Genomic DNA, 24864 nt, shown 5'->3' with positions numbered 1-24864 from the left:
TTAGCAGGATCTGGAACTGTGTGGGGGCAACCGCTGGGAATCCACCTAGCACAGATTATGCCTCCTGGCCTTGGGGATAAACCAAGCAAACCCCATTTTAACAGGAGGCAACCACTGAGGGACTCACTGGCACTGGTTTTGTTTCCGGGTGAGGGAGTATGCCTACAGGAGAAGCCCAAGTGTGTTTTTGGAGGGACAACCACTGAGGGACTCACTAGCATTGGTTTTGTTTCCGGGTCAGGGAGTATCCCTACAGGAGAAGCCCATACATGTATTCTTTGGCAAATGGTGGTGGGCCTTCTCATTTGCAACGGTGCTAAGTGTGTTCTCCCTTAATTTTAAATGATTTGGGGGCCCCCATTTTTCATTTGGTGAATTTAAAGTAACATTTTAATAAACATGGCCTCCCCTTTTTTCCAAAAACTAATTATGTTGTCTGAGTGGTTATTATGATTACTATCTTATGATAGAAGTTGGTAGTTGGGGGTTTTTGCTGTAGTGACAGGAGACCAATTACACACTACACACCTTATTTGTGTGTCTTTCCACTTGCATAGTTGCCAGTGCCACCACAGGAAAGTTTAGGGTCAGAAAGGATATATTTAGCCAGGCAAATCTCTGTTTAAACAATGATTGTGATTATTAATTGTGGATAGATTTGAAATGCACAACGTTTTGTGGGTTTTTTTCCATTCCATAGGATCTTACCAAATCTCTTCAACTTTCTTGTCAAGATCTGATTTTTGAACACATTTTTGACCTTTGCTGTATTACACTTTACCTGCGATTTACCTTTCACCAACTTGCATTTAGACTAAACTGATACCGACACTATATAACATTTGTAATACAGCATTGCCATCTAGTGTTGGGATGCAGTATTTTGCTGCTGTCTCAAGCAATTGTAAAATCTTCCAGGTACTATGACTTTACAAAAAAAAACTATGAAAAACCAGGGCATGTTAAAATATTGTAATAATTGTTCATTGGGCGTCATCATGTTTTTCTGCACCAGTTTTACTCGGAAGGATAAATAACAATGCTTGGAAGTGAACGGCATAAACTCAAGCAGTCCCAGAACTTTTCAATGGGAAAAAAGTGAGGGAGGGGGTTGCATTACACTCTCAGCATAAAGGGTCTCATGTCAACAAGGGTGGGTACATTTTCTCTATAACTGTGGCCCTTAGCACATCTAGAACAAAAAAAATGTTTTATCACCTATTTTAAGTTGCCAATAAATAAAATACTTTTCATATACAATATAAGTACACTTGAGGCTTTTTACACCTACTGCTATTCTAGGATTAGACAGAAACTGGAGCTTGTTACTTGACAATAGGCTCCTAGGCAATTCACTAGGTAAATGAGAGTTGAATAAAGCTTCCACCACTTCTTATATCCTTATTGGGTAATTTACTTTTGATATTCATTTTCTTAAGAAGGTTGCTGAGAAATCACCCTAATATTTAAATGTAAAATCACTAAACGACTTCTACTTTCCATATGTAATTTGGCAACCAAGCCAAACAAGCAAATCTTACCATGTATAGTCACCTTTATTCTAGATAAAGGAAAAAGTTTGTTCCTTATAATGTATGCTTGCTAGATATAAAACTGGTAACCTTAAATTAAGAGGTAAATTTGCTTACTACACTTAAGCAAAATCACAATTAAAGGAAAAGAAAAGGTATGAACACTTGGCACCCCCCAGTAAATGTACCTTTTCTTCTCCTTTAAGTGTTGCATACATTAGACAGCATATATAGCATATAAAGTGGATACAGGTGTCCAGGAACAAGCCATGCATAAGGGTACAGGATGCCCCTAGTAAGGCAGCAATCCAGTATGCAAGACTAATGATGTAACAGGGCATACCTTACATACTGTTGTGATCATGTAGATATATTATATATCTTTGTGTGTGTATGTCTATGTGTCTATGTTACTGTCAATCTATGTGAGTATAAAGGTGGCCACACACGTGGTGATTTCCGATCTTTCGTGTGACCATCGGTCGCACGAAAGATTGTACAATCGGCCACTAACCGTTCAGGGCTGAAACGGCAGATAAGGAGGTAGAAACAAAAGGATTTCTACCTACTTCTGCCGATTCAGCCCTGAAGGCAGATTTTGATCAGGCGCCTTCTATGGTGCCCGATCAAAATCTTTTAACCTGGCCGATCGGCGAGTCGACCGATATCAGCAGCCTCTTGCGATATCAGTTGACTCGCCGACTTGGTCAACTGGGTTTCGTACAATATTATCGGTGCGTGTATGGACAGCTTAAGAGTTAAGTTATACTCTTAGAATTTCACTGACCAAAGTAGGGATGTGTTCTGATTGGCTGACAAGATAATCAGGAATCTTATTGTGTTAGTCAGTCAGGTAGTTCCCATAAGGGCTCTGGCACACGGGGAGATTCGTGGGCGACTAATCTCCCCGAGTTGCCATCACCTGCCATCCCACCGGCGAAAGTGTAAGTCGACGGTGGGATGGCACACGCGGTGGCGCTATTTCGCAAATTGCCGAAAAAGCCCTGTGAGGCAACTTCGGCAAAAGACCCTCCAGATGGCTTCCTGTGATATCTTGGTGTTGATCACCCACCTATAATAAATCCCAAGGTAACTACCAGAAAGGCACTTCAAAGCATTCCCAACTTAAGCAACTTAATTAACATCTGACTGCCTTACTGTTTAAATCTATACAGATATCTTGTGCATATGTACATTCATACAATTAAATTATACTAATATCATACACTTGCAGGTATGTATGCATAGTCCCCAAACATATTACTACACATATAAGCCTTCCTATAAGGCTACAGATGTAATGCAGGTATGAAATATTCCTCACACAAAAATTTTAACTTTACCTTCTTTAAGAAATAATGAGAAACATAAAATACTTTAGCAAATATATGTTTATTATACAATTTTATGTAAAAATAATTTTGGCAGTTTATAGTTTTATAAATATAATTGAATGTTACAATTTGATAGTAAACATTGATGTGCATTGATATTATTATCATACAAAATTAATATAAAATGATTACTGGCTCAAAAACCTGCATTGTCCCCCCTCTGGGGCAAATTGGAAAGGCTTTATATTGTGTTTTTGCCTTTCTCTGGACCAGCTAACATACAGGCAGGTTTTATTTAAACAAAAGGGTAGAACTTAATAGATATGGGGATTTTTTCAAACAGTACTTATTTTTCGCTGTTAGAGATTCAAATGAATACAATATGTGCTCTTACTATGTACAGCACTGTTACTTTAACTATCAAATTTTCATTTATAAATGTTCCTGTTTTTCTTCTTGCAAAATTTAATGGAGCAAAAATGCATTAACATACAGTATTCAAGTTTACAATTGTAAAGCAAAAGTTTGCAAACAGTACTAGATCTACTGTATAAGGCTCATAGCCCACGGGGAGATTAGTTGCCCACAGTTAATCTTGGCTGCTGCAGGCGACTAATATCCCAGGAAATGCCATTCCACTGGAAATAAAATGAATGGCCATTGGAAAGACATACAAGCCACTTCGTTTTCTGAAGTTGCACAAAGTTGCCTGCAGGAGGAAACTTTTATGTCTTCGGAAAAACGAAGCGAAACGTATGCCTTAACTGCAGGTGACTAATCTCCTAGGAATGTAGAGATATTACATCAACATATATAATGCAATAATAATTAAGCTCCACTGATTTTATCCCCACAAATGTATTTCTCTAAATAAAACAAGACAATACATAAAAGAACATTCAGTAAAAACGTAAACACCAAAGATTTGTAACATTTGTTAAAATAAACTATGGACATCAGATTCTGTAACATGTAAAATCATGGCTACGTAACATGCATTTGTAAATAACCTGGTCTGGAAAATAAAGTTGTCTTTTACATATTGGTTTTGTTTAAACATGCACAGGGCCACAAAGTATTCTCATCCTTGTTCAGGATAAATAAATAACTATCCTCTGCTGGTACAAAAAATACTGCATTGTTTTAGCACCTAGAGGTTTGAGATCCCAGAGTTTAACATTTTACTGTCAATTTAAGACCATTTTTTCAACATTTAATATGCAATTTAAACACACACACACACACACATATTGTGCAGTCTAAAACTCAAATTCAAAAGCATAGTGGGATTAAGTACAGCATGTGATTTCATTTTAGCATATAAATAAGTGTGTGGGTTTGGAATGTAAGTGAGAATTCTCATCTACAGCGCAGATATCTCATGTTGGTGAAATGCGTCCATAAGGCATCAGGGTTTGTGATACCTACATAGGCAGAATTTTCTATAATCAAGGCACTTAACTGTAAAAGTATATGATCAGTATAAAGATATGAAGAATTGCTGAGATTAAAAATTAAAGGCACATTTCTGTTATAGTATGTCGATCAACATATGGCACATATTAAAAAAAAGCCCAATAACATAGCAGGTGTCCAGGAGATGCTGGAATCTACTTTGGCTCTTCATTAAAGCTGGAATATTATCTTTCTACCCCTTCCCTTCTTTAAGAGGTTTTCTGTCTGGCAAATAATTTTTACTGTTTACTAATGAAAATATTTGCAATAGAAAACATATTTTAAACCAACTATAAAAATATGAGTAGGCAATCCAAAAAATCCCAACATGCATGGCAGATAAGTAAAAACAAAGTATCTTTATTTAGTTTACATGTCCTTACGTTTTGTGTTCCAAGGCACTTAGTCATGAGCCTATGTGCTAAGGCTTTTTTAAAGGAAATCGCTTGAATTATTTGATTAAAATGTATAGGATATGTACTGTATGTATGGGAGATGGCCAACATGTAATTATGAGCTTTTTTGGAAAAAAGGTTACAGGATGAAGTGTCCCATACCTTACCCTGTGATGTTCTTAACAACCTGTACATGATGACTGGTTGCTGGCATCCTAGACTGATAGCTGCTTTAGATGCCACCTGTGTTAATGTATGGAAATGCAAGCAATTGCAAATAAATTCCAGCAAGTGGCTCTTTAATGATTAATTTAATGATGGAGATTTGTTAAAGAGTGAGTGTAGAGTAGTGGGACTATGCTTAAATGGTAAGGGGATCTTCAGCATACCTTCTGCTCTTACTGTAAAGTGTTTTAAAGACTTTTGTAGAGGGAGAGATATTTTTAATACACAGCCAAAACTGGGATTGTCTGGAAATTGGAATGATACTTGTTAACTGAATAAAATATCATGATATGAAAAACGATGTTCTTTGGGCGTGTTTTATCTAATTTTCAGCAAATCTGTACAGCCTAATCCGCCAGCATAAAATAAAATTTCCGCATTTTATAGTTTGTAGGGTACACTGGTGTATTACAGTGTGCATATTTACAACTTAAGTCGTTTTTGCACCAGAAACAATAAAACACTTTCAAAAAGTGCCCAATTAACTCAAATCACAATGTAATAACTGCCCATTAAACAATCTGACATTATGAAATATAATTTTTCTGTTATTAGGTTTGATTTTTTTTCCTGTATGATTTTTATTACATTTCCCCATCTCTGTGTAAACATTCATAAATATATAGCAGCATTGTACACAAGAAGTAGTACATTCATTTCCTGATATGTTACTAATTTGGTCAAACAGTCATAGACATTTTGTAATTGCTTGCTTACTAAAATTATATATATTTTGACTTTAAATTTTGTGGCTATATTCTAAAAATATAAAAAAATAAGTATTGAAATGGGGCTGCTGATGGCCACATTCATCAATTCATTTAAAATTCAAGAACATTATCATGACGGAATACCAGCATCCACTGTGATTTTTACATATAATGGAAACTTTTCCTTCTTCACAACTTTATAGGAGAGTGAGTTAATCCCATCTTTCTCCATGGTGTGTCTTGTTCGTGAAATCAAGTCAAACCTAAAAGATTGAGGAAATGACTCTTTATTTAAGCAAGCATTTGAAGGAGATTCCAAAATACTTTTTTTTAATTCTGATCAAGAAAAAAAGATTAAAATCCAAAGAGTGGAGTAATTTAAATTCTATCACATCCTTATACTCTATAAAACACAGAAAACACCTCTCAAGAATGAAATACATATCGGAGAACTTATTGGAAAACTTTACCCCCAGAATGAATACTTAGCCAACAGATAGTTTATATTAAGTTAAGTGACCTATTAAAGAGTCTTGCCAAACAGGAATATATATATATATATATATATATATATTCAGTATATCAGTAAACATTGCCCTTTTACATCCCTTCTGTTGATCCACCATTTAGTGATGGGCTGTTTGTTCCCACAGAGAGAAATAATGCAGCTCTAACTGTAACAAAAATGTGAAAAGGCAGAACTCTGTCCATTTATTGGCAGATATGACCTAGCATGTATGTGTGCCTTGGCTTGTTTGTGTGCACTGTGAATCCTATGATCCCAGGAGTCGACCCTTAAAATGGCAAATTTCTATTTTGGAGTACCCAACAGCACATACTACTAAAAAAATTTATTTTTAGAAAAATGGTTTATTTAGATGAAGCAGGGTTTTACAAATGATAATTTGTGGCTACCTCGGGTTACAAATAATTCCTTGTTTCCTTTCCAGCTAAAATGAAAATCTCCAGTGGAAACATACACAGTGTGGCTACTTTCCGAAGTAGCCCAAAGTTTCCTTGAGAGGCAACTTTGGACTACTTCACAAAGTAGTTGCTCCATGTATGTTTTCCCACTGGCAATTTGCATTTTAGCCAGTGGGAAAGCATTTAAAGGAGATTAGTCGCTCACGGTAGAGGTTACATAGTTACATAGGGTTGAAAAAAGACCAGTGTCCATCAATTTCAACCCATCCAAGTAAACCCAGCACACCTAACCCACACCTACCAATCTATACACTCACATACATAAACTATAAATACAACCACTAGTACTAACTGTAGATATTAGTATCACAATAGCCTTGGATATTCTGATTGATCAAGAACTCATCCAAGCCCCTCTTAAAGGCATTAACAGAATCTGCCATTACCACATCACTAGGAAGGGCATTCCACAACCTCACTGCCCTCACCGTGAAAAACCACCTACGCTGCTTCAAATGGAAGCTCCGTTCCTCTAATCTAAAGGGGTGACCTCTGGTGCGTTGATTGTTTTTATGGGAAAAAAGAACATCCCCCAACTGCCTATAACAGTGTTTTTCAACCTTTTTTGGGCAAAGGCACACTTGTTTCATGAAAAAAATCACGAGGCACACCACCATTAGAAAATGTTAAAAAATTTAACTCTGTGCCCAGCAGCAGTGCCCCCCTAGTACACTGGTGCCCAGCAGCAGTGCCCCCCTAGTACATTGGTGCCAAGAGCAGTGCCCCCCTAGTACACTGGTGCCCAGCAGCAGTGCCCCCCTAGTACATTGGTGCCAAGAGCAGTGCCCCCCTAGTACATTGGTGCCCAGCAGCAGTGCCCCCCTAGTACATTGGTGCCAAGAGCAGTGCCCCCCTAGTACATTGGTGCCCCGCAGCAGTGCCCCCCTAGTACATTGGTGCCCCGCAGCAGTGCCCCCCTAGTACATTGGTGCCAAGAGCAGTGCCCCCCTAGTACATTGGTGCCCAGCAGCAGTGCCCCCCTAGTACACTGGTGCCAAGAGCAGTGCCCCCCTAGTACATTGGTGCCCAGCAGCAGTGCCCCCCAGTACATTGGTGCCAAGAGCCAGCCCCCCTAGTACATTGGTGCCCAGCAGCAGTGCCCCCATAAGTCAGTGTGCCCCGTGGCCCCCCCTAATACATTGGAGCCCAGCAGCATTTTACTCTTCGGCGGCTTCAGCAGCATCTTCCCCTCACGCGCGCCGCCTCTGCACTTCTGCCTACACGCGACCGCACACAGGCCCTTTTATAACATTGCGCCCCGTGCGTACTGACGTCACCCGTACACACGGGGCGCAACCAATGACAGGGCCTGGATTTTTTTTTTAAAGTAAAAATTGCGGCCCTGCCTACAGCACACCAGGCAACATCTCGCGGCACACTATTGTGCCGCGGAACAGCGATTGAAAAACGCTGGCCTATAATACCCTCTAATGTACTTGTACAGAGTAATCATGTCCCCTCGCAAGCGCCTCTTTTCCAGAGAAAACAACCTCAACCTCGACAGTCTCACCTCATAGTTTAAATCTTCCAACCCCTTAACCAGTTTAGTTGCACGTCTCTGCACTCTCTCCAGCTCATTAATATCCTTCTTAAGGACTGGAGCCCAAAACTGCACCGCATACTCAAGGTGAGGCCTTACCAGGGACCTATAAAGGGGCAAAATTATGTTCTCATCCCTTGAGTCAATGCCCTTTTTTATACAAGACAGCACTTTATTTGCTTTAGTAGCCACAGAATGACACTGCCTGGCATTAGACAACTTGTTATCAACAAAAACCCCTAGATCCTTCTCCATTAAGGATACCCCCAACACACTACCATTCAGTAGATAGTTTGCGTTTATATTATTTCTACCAAAGTGCATAACTTTGCACTTATCAACATTGAACCTCATTTTCCAGTTTGCTGCCCAGTTATCTAATTTTGTCAAATTGCTCTGCAAAGCGGCAGCATCCTGCATGGACCTTATAGTTTTGCACAATTTTGTGTCATCAGCAAAAATAGAAACAGTACTGTCTATGCCCACCTCCAGGTCATTAATAAACAAGTTAAAAAGCAAAGGACCAAGGACTGACCCCTGCGGTACTCCACTAACCACACTGGTCCAATTAGAAAATGTTCCATTTACAACCACTCTTTGTACTCTATCCTTCAGCCAGTTCTCTATCCAATTACAAATATTATGTTCTAGGCCAATATTCCTCAATTTGATCATTAACCTTCTGTGAGGTACAGTATCAAACGCTTTAGCAAAGTCCAAGTAGATGACATCAACTGCCATTCCAGCATCAAGGTTCCTGCTCACCTCCTCATAAAAGGCGACTAAATTAGTCTGGCAAGATCTGTTACGCATAAAACCATGCTGGCACAAACTAATAGTATTGTGAACTGCAATGTATTCAAGTACCCTATCCCTTATTACCCCTTCCAAAAGTTTTCCTACTACTGATGTCAGACTAACAGGCCTATAGTTTTCAGGCTGAGAACGGGATCCCTTTTTAAATAACGGCACCACATTAGCAATTCGCCAGTCTCTCGGCACCATGCCAGACCTCAACGAATCCTGAAGTGAAGAGGTTTGGCAATCACAGCGCTCAGCTCATTTAATACCCTGGGATGAATCCCATCCGGCCCTGGACCTTTGTTTACCTTTACATGTTCAAGTCTCTTTTGAATTTCCTCCCGAGTGACCCAGGTATTTAATCTCCTTGTGTCAGGGCCCTATGTGTTTAAAGTAATGAATATATAATGTTCTGTTGCCCTGCACTGGTAAAACTAGTGTGTTTGCTTCAGAAACACTACTATAGTTTATAAAAAAAAGGCTAATGTGTAGCCATGGGGCGACCATTCAAGTTAACTTGGCACAGGTTACATAGCAGAAAAACATATAAGATCTGTAGAATACAATAGGTTTTGTTTTTACACAGGAATCACAAGCCATTGTACTCTACAGAGCTTATCTGCTATGTATCTTGTGCCTTTATAAAGCAAGCACCCCAATTACTTCTTAACACTTTGATTTTTTTTGGTGTTAATTTTCTATTTTGTCATGTTTTTTTTGTGCTTGCATGGGTTTCTTCTGGGTACTCCAGCTTCCTCCCACACTCCAAAAACCTACAGGCAGGTTAGCTGACCTGTGATAAAACTGGATATAATGTGTGAATGTGATAGGGACAGTAGATTCAGGGACAGGGACTGATCTAAATGATGTATAATGTCTTTAAAGTTAGGCAGAATATGTTGGCATCATATAAATTAAGATTATTATTATTATTATTATTATTATTAATAATAACAACAACAACACAGGTATGGGACTTGTTATCCAGAATGCCCAGGACCTGGGGGTTTCCAGATAAGGGGTCTTTCTTTATTTTAAATCTCTATATCTTAAGTCTGCTAAAAAAACTATTTAAACGTTAAATAAACTTTAAATACATATACCCAATAGGATTGTTTTGCCTTCAGTAGGGATTAAGTATATCTTAGTTGGGATCAAATACAGGGTACTGTTTTATTATTATAGAGAAAAAAAAAATCTATTTTAAAATGTTAAATTATTTGATTAAAATGGATTCTATGGGAGATGCCCTTTTCATAATTTGGAGTGTAATAACAATAACAACAATAATACAAAAAATCAGTAAAACAGCTAACTTTATTATTTTGGAGTAGAAAAAAACTACTTTCCTTTACTAATGCAAGAAGCATGGCCAATAAGATGGGAGAGCTGGAGTTAATGGATTTGAATCAGACATATGAGGTATGATGTTATTGTCACACAACTAGACTGTAAATATTAAGTTATTCCTTTTTTTTGGAACAATGAGGGAAATAAAAAAGAGGAAGGTTATGTTTGTATTTTAAGCATTAAGGAGTAGCATGAGAGGACTGAAACCTTATTGGTTGAACTTGGATTCTAAGGTGTCAGACAAATTAATTATAGGGGTTTAATACAGACAACCTAATATAAGTAAAGAGGAAGAGCCTCTGCTTCAGTTACAAATAAAAAAGGCTGCAAAGTTAGGGCAAGCCTTCTTAATGTTCGATTCTAATTACCCAGACATTTACTGAAGTAATAATACTGTTAGCACAGTTAAAGGGATACTGGCAAGATTTTTATGGTATACTTTTTATTTCTAAATTAAGCTGTTTACATAACAAAAAATTCACTTTACCATTTAAAATTTTATTCTTGAACCAACAAATGTATTGATGTGTAAGCAGCCATCTCAATGCATTGTGTCTGAGCTTTCAGTAAGTCAGTGCACAGCTTCACCTGGAAATGAAATGTGAAGTGGGATTAGCCTAAATACCAGTACACATTAGAACTGCTTTCAGTTAACCTTACTACTACTTCCATGTAACTAGAGGAGTCCCTAGCCAGACTTGGATTTCTTACTATTGAGTGTTATTCTGATATCTACTGGGAACTGCTATCTTGTTACCTTCCCATTTTAAGAGAGTTTAGGCTGTATTTTTAGAAAGTGGGGAAATATAAAGTTACGGAGATTAACTCATTAACTTCAGGAGTCAGGAACTATTTTACTCCTCTGAGGCAAACTGGAAAGGCTACAGAGATTATTTTGCCTTCCTTTGAATCAACTATTGTTAGGCAGGTTGAACCTGATGGACATATGTAGATTCATCTACAATGTCACTATATATGTTCTGCACTGCTCCAGGAATTTAAAGAACTATATATATTTCATATTGCTAGGCTCTGGAGATTTCCAAATCTCTATACACTGTATATAAAAAGTATGTAGGGGTAGTAAGGTTTAAATTGTGATTCTTTTCTGCTCTGTGCTGCTTTCAGTTACCTGATCTTTAGAACCAATTTTCAATATACTTTGTATATAGTCACACTGCAAGACTGATTAGTAATCCTCCCCTAACTGGTATTTAGGCTAATCCCACTTCACATTTCATTTGCAGGTGAATCTGTGCACTGACTGATAAGAAACTTTAATATTTATTTATGGAAAATGTCACTGGAGAAACTGGCAATCTAGGGGGCTGAGATTCAGTGTTGATAAATTAAAGTTCATGTGCCTGAGGTTTTAAAATGTGTAAGCCACTGACACCCTTAATGGTACTAGGGATACTATTCACAAGTATCCCCCAGGTTTATGAGAATAATAATATTGTCAGTATCAAGCAATGCCATTCACCAGCAGCAGGGTTCAGAAAGGGTTTGAGCTGCATTTAAAGGGGTATAGATTTGTTGGAAGAGAGGGTAATTCTCCAGTTTGCTACACACAAATGCAAGAGCAACTAAGCTGGTAAGGGGTATAAATTATTTTAGTTATGTAGAATGGTTGGCCAAGTTGGGATTGTTTACACTGGAAAAACTTAAGGATATGATAACTACTTGTAGCAGAATAAGTGCTACAGACTAACCAGCTGTGCTTCAGCTGCCTAGTCAATAACCCCTTAAGGGTAATGCCACATGGGGAGATTTGATTCTCATGGTTAAATATATTTCCCCAGACTGACCAGCTGAGCTTCAGCTGGCTACTCAATAACCCCTTAAGGGTAATGGCACATGTGGAGATTTGTTTCTCATGGTTAAATATATTTCCCCAAACTGACCAGCTGAGCTTCAGCTGGCTACTCAATAACCCCTTAGGGGTAATGGCACATGTGGAGATTTGTTTCTCATGGTTAAATATATTTCCCCAGACTGACCAGCTGGGCTTTAGCTGGCTACTCAATAACACCTTAAGGGTAATGGCACATGGGGAGATTTGTTTCTCATGGTTAAATATATTTCCCCAGACTGACCAGCTGGACTTCAGCTGGCTACTCAATAACCCCTTAAGGGTAATGGCACATGGGGAGATTTGTTACCCATGGTTAAATCTCTCTGCTACCGTGGGTGGCAAATCTCCCAAAAATTATTTTCCACCAGCAATAAAGTTAATTGCCTGTGAGAAAGCACATGCAGTGCTTTGTTTTCCAAAGTTTCCTGCAACTTGTAGCCAGGAATTTTTCCCCCCCTCTAAAGAAAACTGATGAGGGTTTAGGCTTTTTTGACTGGATGATGCTTTAGGCTTTTTTGACTGGAATGGGAAAAAAAATGATTGCAAACAAAAACACACCAAAGAAACATCTTGGAACTCAAACAAGAAAAAAAATCTCTCATTACAAAATATACCTTTTTGGATTGTCACCATTTTTTTCATCTCTATTGTGTTTGATCATCCGGCATTTACCAGTTGTGGCATCTGGCCGAGAGATTGACATACCTTTGGCTACAATCCTGTAAAAAACAAGGATTCCATGACATGATACTTGCTATATGCAAATGAATGCACTCCAGCAAATTAATTTATCTTTAAACAAAGTTATGTGTCTGACAGAAGCAAGCATAATTACACTGGAATCCTGGGAAATAATGTTGCATTGCAGGTAAAAATAGCTGAAATGACTGGCATTTATTGCATTACTATCTAATGTTAACCAAATTCAGGTACATATAAATGTGATCTGTGGAGTGACATTTCTTGTCATGTCACGCACTGCAGACATGAAGCAGATTTTAGCAAAGAAATTAGTAAGTATGATTTATATGTTTGCACATAGACTAATGTGTAAGTACAGTACACATAACAGACCAGGGCTGAGGCAACCAGTGAGCTGTTTCTCAGCCTGCTTTTCTGTGTTGGCCAAGAAACAGCTATGTATGACTTTAGCCTAAAGGTGGCCATACACAGGCAGATTATAGCTGCCAAGTCGGGTCCTTCAGACTGATTCGGTAGCTTATCTGCCTGTGTATGGGCACCCGCGATGGGACTACCCGAACAACATCTGGCCTAAAATTGGCCAGATCTCGATCAGGCAGGTTTAATTTTCTGTCGGATGGGGGACTGCATCGACTTGATGCAGTCCAATAGCACCTATGCCCATCGTTCGATCACCTGATAACGCCCACCTCAGGTGCCCATTTGCATGTCTTTGACACATGAATTCTGGGGGGAAAATGCAGTGGCAAAAAACAAGGCCACTGTGCACTTTTCTTACTGCTTCAGGGTAAGTGAATGCACCCTAGTATCCTACCTGTTGTATATATCATCATCTTCTCCGCCCCATCCCCAGTATGTGTTTGGAAATCCATTGATTCTTCTAAATTGTTCTTTGCTTAGAGCAGATACGCCCCCAAAATACTGGTGGTATGGAAGACTGAAAAATAAAAACATTGTTGTAAGTATTCATAGAGGTTTATGAATGTAAATATGGCATTATTATTATAAATGAGTTGCAACAAATTTAAGTTCGCCAAATCCTTTGATGAAATTCAGCGAAAGTGAATTTGGGATTTAGAGTATTTGTAAAATGAGCAGGGCTGTTAAAGGACAAGGAAAGGCAAAGTCACTTGGGGGGGCCAAAATGTTAGGCTGTTACCCTGGGCTGGTGCTGTTCTCTCCGAGCAGGGGCACCAGCCCGGGGTAAAAGGTAGGCGATTAAAGTCACTTGGGGGTGCCTAACATTTTGGCACCCCCAAGTGACTTTGCCTTTCCTTCTCCTTTAACCCTTTAAGTGCCACAGGATGTAGATTCTACATCCTGGGTACCAAAGTACCTAAGTGCCACATGACGTAGAATCTACGTCCTGCAGCACTTTCAGGTTTACAAGCGCTGTGCTCACTTTTAAAGCAGTGCAGCGCTTGTAAACCCCCACAACCCCCTAGGCAACGAGCAGTGAAGGACATACTTACCGATCGGCTCCCCGATCCGGTCCCCCAGCCAATGACAGCAGTGGGCACGCGATGATGACGTGTCCACTGCTGTCGCCTCCTTCACTGCTGCCTGCCACATGTGACTGCTGGAGCCCCCCTGCTGCCTTCCTGCTGGATTGGTCACCCCTGATCACCTGCCTGCCATGGGTGAGCTGAACTACAACTCTACACCACTGTTTATTTTGCTTATTTCTAAATTTTTTTTTTCTATTTCTTCTTCTGTTTTTCTCATTACACACTTTTGCCCACATACACACTTACAGACAACTTTGACAAGCACACATACACTTACATACACACTTGCACTTTTTTTTTTCTTTTCTTTCTTTCTTTGCTTTCTTTGGCAGTCTTTTTTTTTTTTACTAAAACTTTATTTCTGATCTTGTTCTATAATTATTTGATTTATTTGGTTGCATTTTTGTGTTTTTTTTGTGTTTTCATAATTGATTTCTGTTTTTTAATTATTTTATTGCATTTTAACTTTTTATTGCTCTGACCACCAATTTCATTGCTTTTAGTGGTTTTATTGCATTTTCGTGATTTGATTTGGCCACGTCTTTATGTGCACCCATACCTATGGGGTATGGTTTTATTCAGGGGAACTTGCAGATTGATGTTTAATAAGATTTTGGTAGTTGCCATGGAGATTTTGGGGAGAAATCTAGGTTTGTATCTGTTTTTTTTCTTTGATTTCTGACCAAAGGGCTGACTTCTGCAAGGGACTGCGGCCACAATTTTCCATGTAGAAAGAGGAGTGTGGTGTCTCTGAATAGCTGAAGGTGTGCACTTTTTGGAAATATATAGTTTGTGGGGGTTATTTCACAGGTAGGGGGTTAACACTGAAAAACTGCAAGTAGTGCACACCCACAATTTTTTTTTGTAATTGCTCTTATGCATTGCCCCTGCTTTGGGGTGTTTGGTGGCCACCTCTTTATGTGCACCCATACATATGGGGCATCATTTTATTCGGGAGAATTTTGTCTTTCAAATTTGCCTTGGTTCGAAAATCTTTCTGAGATTTTGTTTTGCCAAATCCACATTTGATCTTGCGTCCAAGTTTACGTTTTAGAAAAAAAACAAATTTCACGATGCACTGACAAAAAGTATTTGGCTTTTGAGTGAAAACTAGATTGCACCTAGAAACCTGAAGGTCTGCAGTTTCTAAAAATACCAAACATGAGGGGATATTTTAGATTTACATATAAGTTATGCTGCATCAACTATTACAAGCGCTTTTCCGGGTTACTTCTGGACAGGAACAGTGGGTTACCACCACATATTTGGTATCGTTGGACTTGGGAGTATCAGGGCTTTTACAAACAACAAAAAAATGTGTGTAAAATCAACTTTTCTATGGAAAAAAAACTCAAAATATTCATATATTTTTCATAATTTCTTTTTTTTTTTACATATTTCACCCAAAATACACATCATATCTCCAGAAAAGTTATAAAATTCAGTGTGTATGTCGAAGCCCAATTAGTGACGAAAAAAACGATATATAATTTCCCTAGTTTCATGGAGGTTTTCCTACCAAAAAACATTGTTAAAGTGAATGAGTACAAAATGCTTAAAAAACGTCTGACACTGGGGGGGAACTGAAATGCCAAATTCGGCTAGCACTTAAAGGGTTAAGGACATAAGTGGTATATTTTGTTTACAACAAGAGAAAATAAAAACAAGGTTTAAACTACAGACAGTATTGTTAAGACTTTGGGAAGGAGAGGAAGAGTGAAAACATAAGCTATCAGAGCCTCACTGCTGATATCTGGGGAGTTTATTGTGATAAAACTGCAGAAAGTCTAAAGGCCATACACTGATGAAAAAAAGCTGTCGTCATGGCTGAGCTGGCAGCTTATCAACTTGTGCGTAGCCCTTGGGAGTGCCTGCCTCCCAAGTGGATCACACCATATATGGCTATTTGGCAGTGACAATAGTTTGTCTACAGCAAGGAAATCTGTAGCTAAATATAAATTATACCGTATGTCTCTTTTTGATAATAAGTGATTTTTTAAATTATGTGCAGCTGGCTGCCGTAGATGTACACTAAGAGGTCCATGTACTATAATTTGTATTTTATTTTTCATTTTCATGAACTGTGTTTTTAGGGGGCTATTTACTAATGCTTAAAGTCGTAGAAATCAAGTCGCAACTTGAGATTTACTATGCCACAATCGGCTAAAAATCTGAATCCGTCAATTCGCCAGCTAAAACCTGCCGATATCAGACTTTCTTGTAAATGTAGACATTTGTGAAAAAGGGTTTATTTAAATTTTTAAAAAGGAAGTTTTAGTAAATTTTCCCATGTGTTAAAAACTGTGGATTATACTAATTAAATTAAAAAAATGTGATTTATTATGTGAAAAAGCCGCAAAATATATATGTAAAGAGAAAAAGTACTGCACTAAAGGGAAACTTACTGTGAGCGCAGTAATTTTTCTCTTTATAGTTCTCTTTACCTGCACCCAGGACAGTTAGCCTTACTGTAAAGGGTAGTAAATAAAGTAAGGTTTACAATAACGTTTCTCATCCTATACTTAGCAATCACAGTATCCAGCTATATGACAGAAGCTTCTCAAACACAAATAAAAATTGTTGTTTGACTAATGGACAAAAGAGAAGATATAAATGCAAGCTGTGCTGATGCCAAGTAGACTGTCTAAACTGAGTTCCAGACTTGAGTTTGAATATATTTCATCCCCTCACATATCTTAGAAGAGATTGGTGTACATTAAAGGAGAAGGAAAGGCAAAGTCACTTGGGGGTGCCAAAATGTTAAGCACCCCCAAGTGACTTAAATCGCTTACCTTTTACCCCAGGCTGGTGCCCCTGTTCTGAGAGAACAGCACCAGCCCGGGGTAGCTGTAGCGTTTCCTCCTTCCTGTTCGCTCACGCGCGCATGCGCGGCAGAGTGAAAAAGCCGAACTTTAACAGAGAAGTCGGCTTTTCACTCTACTGCGCATGTGCCTGTCGTGGGGTCCTGGCAAAACGAAGGCGGAAGCGCTCCGCTACAGCTACCCCGGGCTGGTGCTGTTTTCTCCTAACAGGGGCACCAGCCCGGGGTACAAGGTAAGCAATTAAAGTCACTTGGGGGTGCCTAACATTTTGGCACCCCCAAGTGACTTAGCCATTCCTTGTCCTTTAACAGCACCTTTTACCATATAAACATATAGCTACACATTATCTGTTATTTTTTTCATATAGCAATCAATTTTATTTATAAGGGAATAGTGCTGGGCGGTATACCGGTTTTTAAAAAAAAAACGATATGGTTTTTAAACATACCGCTACACCGGTATGCGCGCCTCCTGCTATTTTTCTTCAATTATATCCGAGTTGCGCCCGTGCGCATGTGACGTCAGCGCGCACGCGACGTCGCTAGGACGCATCGCTGGAGGAACCACAAGTTGGGTAAGTTCTGCTGGGGGGTTGTGGTTGGAGTTGTGGGGGGGGTGTTGGGGTTGTGGGGGGGTTGTGGTTGGGGTTGTGGGGGGGTTGGAGTTGTGTGGGGGGGGTGTTGGGGTTGTGGGGGGTTGTTGGGGTTGTGGGGGGGTGTTGTGGTTGGGGGGGGGTCGGGTTGTGGTTGGGGGGGTTGTGGGGGGGGGTTGGGGTTGTGGGGGGGGTTGGGGTGGGGGGGCCACCAATAATTTATTATTTATTTTTTATTTATATACCGTCAAATACCGTGATACCGATATAATTTTGAAAAATACCGTGATATAAATTTTTGGTCATACCACCCAGCTCTATAAGGGAACAAAAAAGGTTAAAATTGCATAGGTGCAAACAAAGACAGTACTAAGGGAGGCAAAAATATACAGAAACAGGGTGGTATAAACCTTCCATTTTATTCTTAAGTGACTAAGAATAAGGTATTTGCTTCCAACACAATTTAATGAGAAAAGTTTTGGCATGTTTATCTCCAAAACATAACTCAATATAAATGTACAGGGATATTTGTTTCTCACAGAATTCAATCTTGATAATTGAGAATCGAAGATATGTTACCATGGTCCAACAGATATAAGCTAAAGTTAAAAGCTTTAAAGCTCTTTAAAGCACTATACGGTAACAATGCAAATAAGATAAAATACTCACCCAAACCCAAACTTATCCATAGCCACGGATAAGTGCCTTGGCTGGTTAAAGCACCTGTAGAGATTTTTATCATCCATTATGACAATATCAACATCACTAAATACGAAGCAGTTGTAATCATACTCTTTCAGAGATTCTGCATAGCCAATGTTCATTAGCTTGGCACGGTTAAAAGTGTTGTCTCCATCCTATTAAAAGTGAAATAAATTATATTTAAAAATAATTTTAAAATATGTGTCCTACATATTGTATGAATGAATGCAAAATTAAATGCATTTAAGTTCTCTTCATTTAATCAGTTTTTATGGCTCAAAATTTAAACATATACATTAAGGCCATATACTTCTTAAGCAATGTATGTCAAAGTAACATTAATCCATTCAGTTTATGCATTTATATTGTATGATCATTACTTGAATAGATTAATGGGTTAAATATTAGTTCTCATATAGACATGAAAGCTTTATACACTGAATAAATGATAAGAAATGAAAACAGCTCCTGCTCATGTGTTCCAATGTTGTATTTTAGGTTTGTTACAGTAAATATCATAATCATCACTAAAAATATGACTAAGCAAACAGAATGTGCTCTACAGATAATAGTTATGGGCCTCTGCTCCGAGGTTTCTAAGAAACAAATTCTTCTGGGATTCAGCAATTTCTCTCCACGCAATTTAAAACTGTTTTGCCTTTTCCTTTAGTGTATACATCTTATATTGAGTTATATATATTGTGCTTTCAGTTAATGTATACTTTTGATCCTCAATTTGCATAATATTTCTGTTACAATATAGGTGTTTTTAAACAGATGCCAAGATCAAGGACAATATTACATCAAAGAACCTGTAGTAGGTTCAAAAGGTGGTATGTTTTCCTAAGTCACTATGACTAAGATGGCTTGTTGGCTTTTTGTAGTATATACTTCATCATTACATTAATGTGAAATTGACATCATCATTACTATTTTATCACAGTTTTACTTTGTCTTTCAAGGGATACACTGATCACCAAAGTTTTATCAATATATATATTTTTATTTAATCTGTATGTTCCACAAATTACTGGCAAGTTATTGACAGTTACTAATATATTTTAATACTGTTAAAGCTAAGGCTATATTCCTCTTAAGCTAGAGACAGATTGGATAATTTTACCAGTGACAATAACTATTTGGTGTGAAAAGACCACAATGCCAAATTAAAATACCCATAATTAATATCATCCCAGTGCCTAAAAAATTGTTTCCAGTGGAAAAAATAGAAGACATCAAAAGCTTTTTTCATTTTTGTTGACACATTCATAGAATCTTAGCTAAACCGAAGGATAGTTTGCAGTCCTCTTAAAGCTGTGTGTGCCTCAAACACCTTGCAGAAACTTTTGAACTGGATGCATTGCAGTCTGGAGACCCTTGACAGGGGTTAGATAGACATAGGTCAGAAAAACAGGTTTCAGGCCTAGTCTTGCCCTTTCTCAATCCTGACCGTTTTCCTGACCTAATAAATCCATCTTTCACTTCTGCAACAAGGAAGTGCTGCAGTGTTTTATACACCAGGATTATTGTCCCAAATTAAATTTTAAGATTTTTAGTAGATTCAAAATGCACGTATTCTTTTGAGAATATTAACTTTGTGATATCTAGTGCATTAGCATTAAATTTCCATTTCCCAGTAGCATTAAAAAATAACGCAGACTTATCTGTTATGGACCACCGTCTATTTCAGAAATGGCTCATTTCAGGAACCAGCAAATGGCTGACATACAGAGAAATGTTTATGAGGATAAGGTCATCTTTTATATAATACCTATTTAAAACTCTTGAAAGCATTATTATTAAAGTGTGGGGGCAAAACAACCTTTGAAGGTCTGTTAACAATTTTCAAATTCATGTGCTCCTGTAACGGTCCCATGAATTATTTCAAACTCATAAAGTGCAATGGTAAAAAAAAGTGACAGTACACAACTAAGCTTCATTAAATCTAGGTTAGGTTAGGGGAGCAAAGTACCCAGGTTCGCAAATTGTTCCTAAGAAGGTTTATTATAACAAGTTCAAGGTTTTGGGCTGTAACACATGTGTGCGATAATATAGTTGATCACGTGTGCACAACTGTGTCATCTTTTACCCCTTAGATCACATCACTCCTGACCAGGGTCGGACTGGGGGGTTCAGGGCCCACCAAGGCTGACTCCTTAGGGGCCCTGCAGGTGCCCCCGCAGGCCGCATCCCCCGCTGAGCCTCCCTAACTACCCGCAAGGTCCCCCACCCGACGTCCTCCTCTGAGCGAGCATAAGTTTAATGTGTCAGGGGAGAACCTGTCGGCGGGGGGAGTGCTGGCATGTGTAGGGTCTGGCCTGTCTGGTTTTTCCCGGCAGCTGAGTCCGACCCTGCTCCTGACTATCCATTGGTTGCTATACTGGCTATTGCAAGCAACAGCTGTATGTCCTGCTATGCCTCAGTATTCTTCTCAGTCAGGATTTTAGCCAGCGGACAATAATCAGCATATTGCACATCTTAAAACAGTCTTTGAAAAACTTATCAGGTCAGAAACTGTGTGCATCTAAGTATTTGTTTTATTTTTGTTCTGTCCTGAAACAACACTTTTCTGTATAATACCATGGCCACATGGTTCATCTGCTTTTAATGACAAAAAAAGTTAAAAACATTTGTTTGAAAATAAATTTGCTATTAAAATAAGAGTAGTATCTGGCATTAGCATCCTCTCTATTTTCATTTTTCAGAAAGCCATTTTGTATTGTTAATGGTTGTCTACACATAAGGGGCAAAAAATAAACTTCCAGATGTCGACCTGCACATATTTTCCAATAATATCATTAAAAACAAATATAGGGAAGAAATATGGTTGCAGAACAAATTCTGATCAAGACAACCAGTTATAAGATGTGATCCAATCATTTTGCCAAAGACATAATAAATAATCATAATTATTGATAATAAATTATAAATAAATAATCATAATAAAGGAAACAGAAAGACTGGAAGATTCCTTAAACTTAAATGCTATACCCATACTATTTATTGATCAAAAAGTAAAAGCTTTTTATAGAGTGCATAAGAAAGGGCCAGCTGTACCTCCTGGAAAACTATAGAGTTAAGGAAGACAAGGCTATACCTAATTTTTTGTCTGCTATTGTTCATGCACAATTCAGTTGGAACACAAAAAGGCCATAAAATGTTTCAAGATGACATGTTTCAAGATGGCAGACTTACATTACTTTACCACTCACCATGTGGCCAGTGGTGAATAAAAACCATTAATCACCAGGTACTGGAATACAGAGAGAAGATCATTTTCTAAAGGCAGAAGAATGGAGGATAAAAGGTATCATCCATACCCAGTTGCATTTTAAGCTCCTATAAAATTTACAACACTGCCTGCAAGACATAAATACTCTGTACAGGAACATTAGAGGGCATTATAGGCAGATAGGGATATTTTTTTTTCCCATAAAAACGATCAGCGCAATTATGCACTGGATGGGGGATAGCCTTCCCTCCTTAACATTCTGGAGACAGCTGGTGGATGGAGCTCTTCCCCTCATTAAATTAACTTATGAAACAAGAGGTGCATATGACAAGTTTGACAAGATCTGGGGAAGCTGGTGCAAACAAGACAACTTGCATGAAAAAATAGCTGTGGTCATACATCCAATTTTAGCGGCTCATTTAAAAGAACAAAGCCTAACTAGTGTCGTGCCCAGGCGCACTTAATCATAGGCAAGTTGGACACATAACCTATCCCCTTAGATCGAGTGTGACCTACTTGGCATATCCACAGTCACCTACATAGCGACAACTGCAATGCCTAGTGATAGTATCCTCTTGCTGTATTAACCTGAACTCGACTTGACACCATTCCAATATCTGTATATCAAACACTGTTTTGTATTCTGTTGTTTTGTGTTGTTGTAAAACTAATAAAATTTACCTTTTAAAAAAAAAAAATGATCAGCGCACCAGAGGCCACTCCTTTAGATTAGAGAAACAGAAGCAGCGTAGGTGGTTTTTCACGGTGAGGGCAGTGAGGTTGTAGAATGCCCTTCCTAGTTAACATGTTAGATTTGTTCTTGAAAAAATCTATCTGGCATCTGGACTTGGCACCCTATCTAATTAAGCACATTTCTCTAATGGCCACCATAGTGAATCCAGGGACGTCAGAGTATTTTTTTTTTTTTTTTAATTTAAATTTTTTATTTTGAAAATAACGGTGTACAAAAGGGCGCCTTTTGGGTTATCCCAAGGTGCCAGGCAGGTATGTAACAAGATCATAAACATTGGGAAAAAGGAGGGGAGGGGTGGGGGGGAATGGAGAGGGAGGGAAAGATAGAGGATAAAAGAGTAGGTACAGTCAGTAATATGAGGTGGGGAGATAGTCAATCAACTTGGGGAGAAAGATCTCGTGGGTATACATTTGCCGGGCATCAGTCTTGTAGGTAGATAATCAGGTCTTGTCTTTTAGTGTTTTGGTACTCTTATGAGAGGTATCTTTTCCGGGTTGGTGTGGTTGATCTTATAGGTGTATTGAGATATTTCTGTAAGTCATCCAGGGGGCCCAGATTTTGTTGTGGGTTTTTAATTGGCCTGATGAAATGCTTGTCAGCCTTTCCATAATTAGCTTATTATCAAGTCTTGTTTTAACAAGGTTTATATCCAGTGTTGCAGATTTCCAGGCTTTAGCTATTGTTTGTTTCGCCGCTGAGAAAATGTGAGTGATTAATTTCCTCAGATATTTATTGCCGCCGGGGATATTTTTGTTAAGTAGGGCTTCTGCTGGGCTCTTTCTTAGCGAGAGGCCTGTTACTGCCGTTATTAAGGTATAAGTTCTGATCCAGTAGCGTACTGCGACTGGGCAATCCCACCAGGTATGCATAAATGTGCCTTGTTGGTTGCATGCTCGGAAGCATAGTGGGGATGCCGAGGGATACCACTTAGAGATTCTGGTTGGTACCAAGTACCATTGATGTAGAATCTTTTGAGAGGTTTCCTGGGTCAGCACATTTATAGAGCATGTTACTGTATTTTTAAAGATGTCCCGCCAGGTGGCTTCGTCAAAGCATAGGTGTAGTGTGCTTTCCCAGGTTTGTACAAATTTTATTTCCTTGATTGGAGTTAGGTGGGTTACTGTATCATATAGATAGGATAGTGCCCCTTTGAGTGTAGTGAGTTGCAAACATAATCTTTCAAAGGCTGTGGGTTGAGGGGATTGTTTGCCTTTATATTGAGCTCTAATGTAACTTACTATTTGATGGTAATGGAGCCATTCCTGTTGTGGGATTTTGTAATTTTCCCGGAGTCTTGGTCATGGCAGAAGTGTATTAGAGCTGGTTAATGAGTATATAGTGTCCAGGTTGCATTGTTTCCACCAGTGGAGAGCTTCTGGTGATTGGCCTGGATCAAAGTCAACATTATTGATGAAGCTTGTGACTGGCTTGTGTAGAGAGCAGAGTTTATAGGGTTCCTTTGATCTGTCCCAGAGCCTGACGAGGTGAGTTACTATGGGATTTGTTTGTATTTGAGATGTGGAGTGGGTTGTCCATAATATATTCCTTAGGGGTATATTTGGCAGAGAGTCTTGTTCGATTGTTACCCATAGTGGTTTATCCTCAGGTAGGTGCCATGGTATCATTTGGGATAATTGTGCTGAGGTATAATACCCTTTCAGATTAGGGATGCCTAAGCCGCCCTTGTGTCGGTTATGGCAAGCTGTAGTGCGATTAATTCGCGGCCTTTTCCCATTCCAGACAAATTTTGTAAAAGTCTTTTGCATTTTCTCTGTGTAATCCTTAGGGGGGGAGGTTGGAAGCGTACGGAACAGGTACAACAGCAGGGGAAGGGCGGACATTTTCAGTGCGGTTACTCTCCCGAGCCAAGACAGTTTAAGTCTTTCCCATGACTTCACCATATTTAAAATCTTATGTTCTATTTTGGGATAATTATCCTTGGCTAAGGATCTGTAATCGGCTGATATCAGTACTCCTAGGTATCTTGTGGTTTTAGTTTGCCATTTAAGTTCAAAATTAATTTCTAGTAGTTTTTTAAGATGGGGCTGAAGGTTTATGCTTAAGGCTTCTGATTTAGAGGGATTGATTTTAAGTTGGAGAGAGTCTTGTATAAATATGGGAGGGAAGTCATGGGATTAGACATTGTCATTATTATATCATCAGCATACATTGTACATTTATATTCCGAGTCCCCTACAGTTATACCCGAAATCTTTTTGTTTAGCCTTAGATGTTGGGCTAGGGGTTCGAGTGCTAAGGCAAATAGTAGAGGGGACAGGGGGCATCCCTGCCTGGTCCCTCTACTTATGTTGAATGCGTCTGATTGAAACCCCATGTGGCTAACTTAAGCTATAGGGGAATTGTAGAGGGC

General features: G+C 38.8%; 1 protein-coding gene across 2 annotated transcripts in view; it reads right to left on the bottom strand.

Moving 5' to 3' along the window:
* Positions 1–2905: 2905 nt before the first annotated feature.
* The window catches only part of b4galt1.1 (UDP-Gal:betaGlcNAc beta 1,4- galactosyltransferase, polypeptide 1, gene 1), a 62953-nt gene continuing 40994 nt past the window's right edge, over positions 2906–24864 (bottom strand). Inside the window, 5 exon segments of one of the 2 annotated variants that reach the window (NM_001126960.1) lie at positions 2906–5204; positions 5233–5914; positions 12796–12900; positions 13698–13820; positions 18475–18662. In NM_001126960.1, the coding sequence (NP_001120432.1) occupies positions 5782–5914; positions 12796–12900; positions 13698–13820; positions 18475–18662 (549 nt within the window). In that variant the 3' untranslated portion in view covers positions 2906–5204; positions 5233–5781. 2 annotated transcript variants of the gene reach the window in all.

Source organism: Xenopus tropicalis, chromosome 1, assembly GCF_000004195.4.
Source record: "Xenopus tropicalis strain Nigerian chromosome 1, UCB_Xtro_10.0, whole genome shotgun sequence".
Taxonomy (NCBI): Eukaryota; Metazoa; Chordata; class Amphibia; order Anura; family Pipidae; genus Xenopus; species Xenopus tropicalis.
This window is presented reverse-complemented; position numbering and strand designations above follow the sequence as displayed.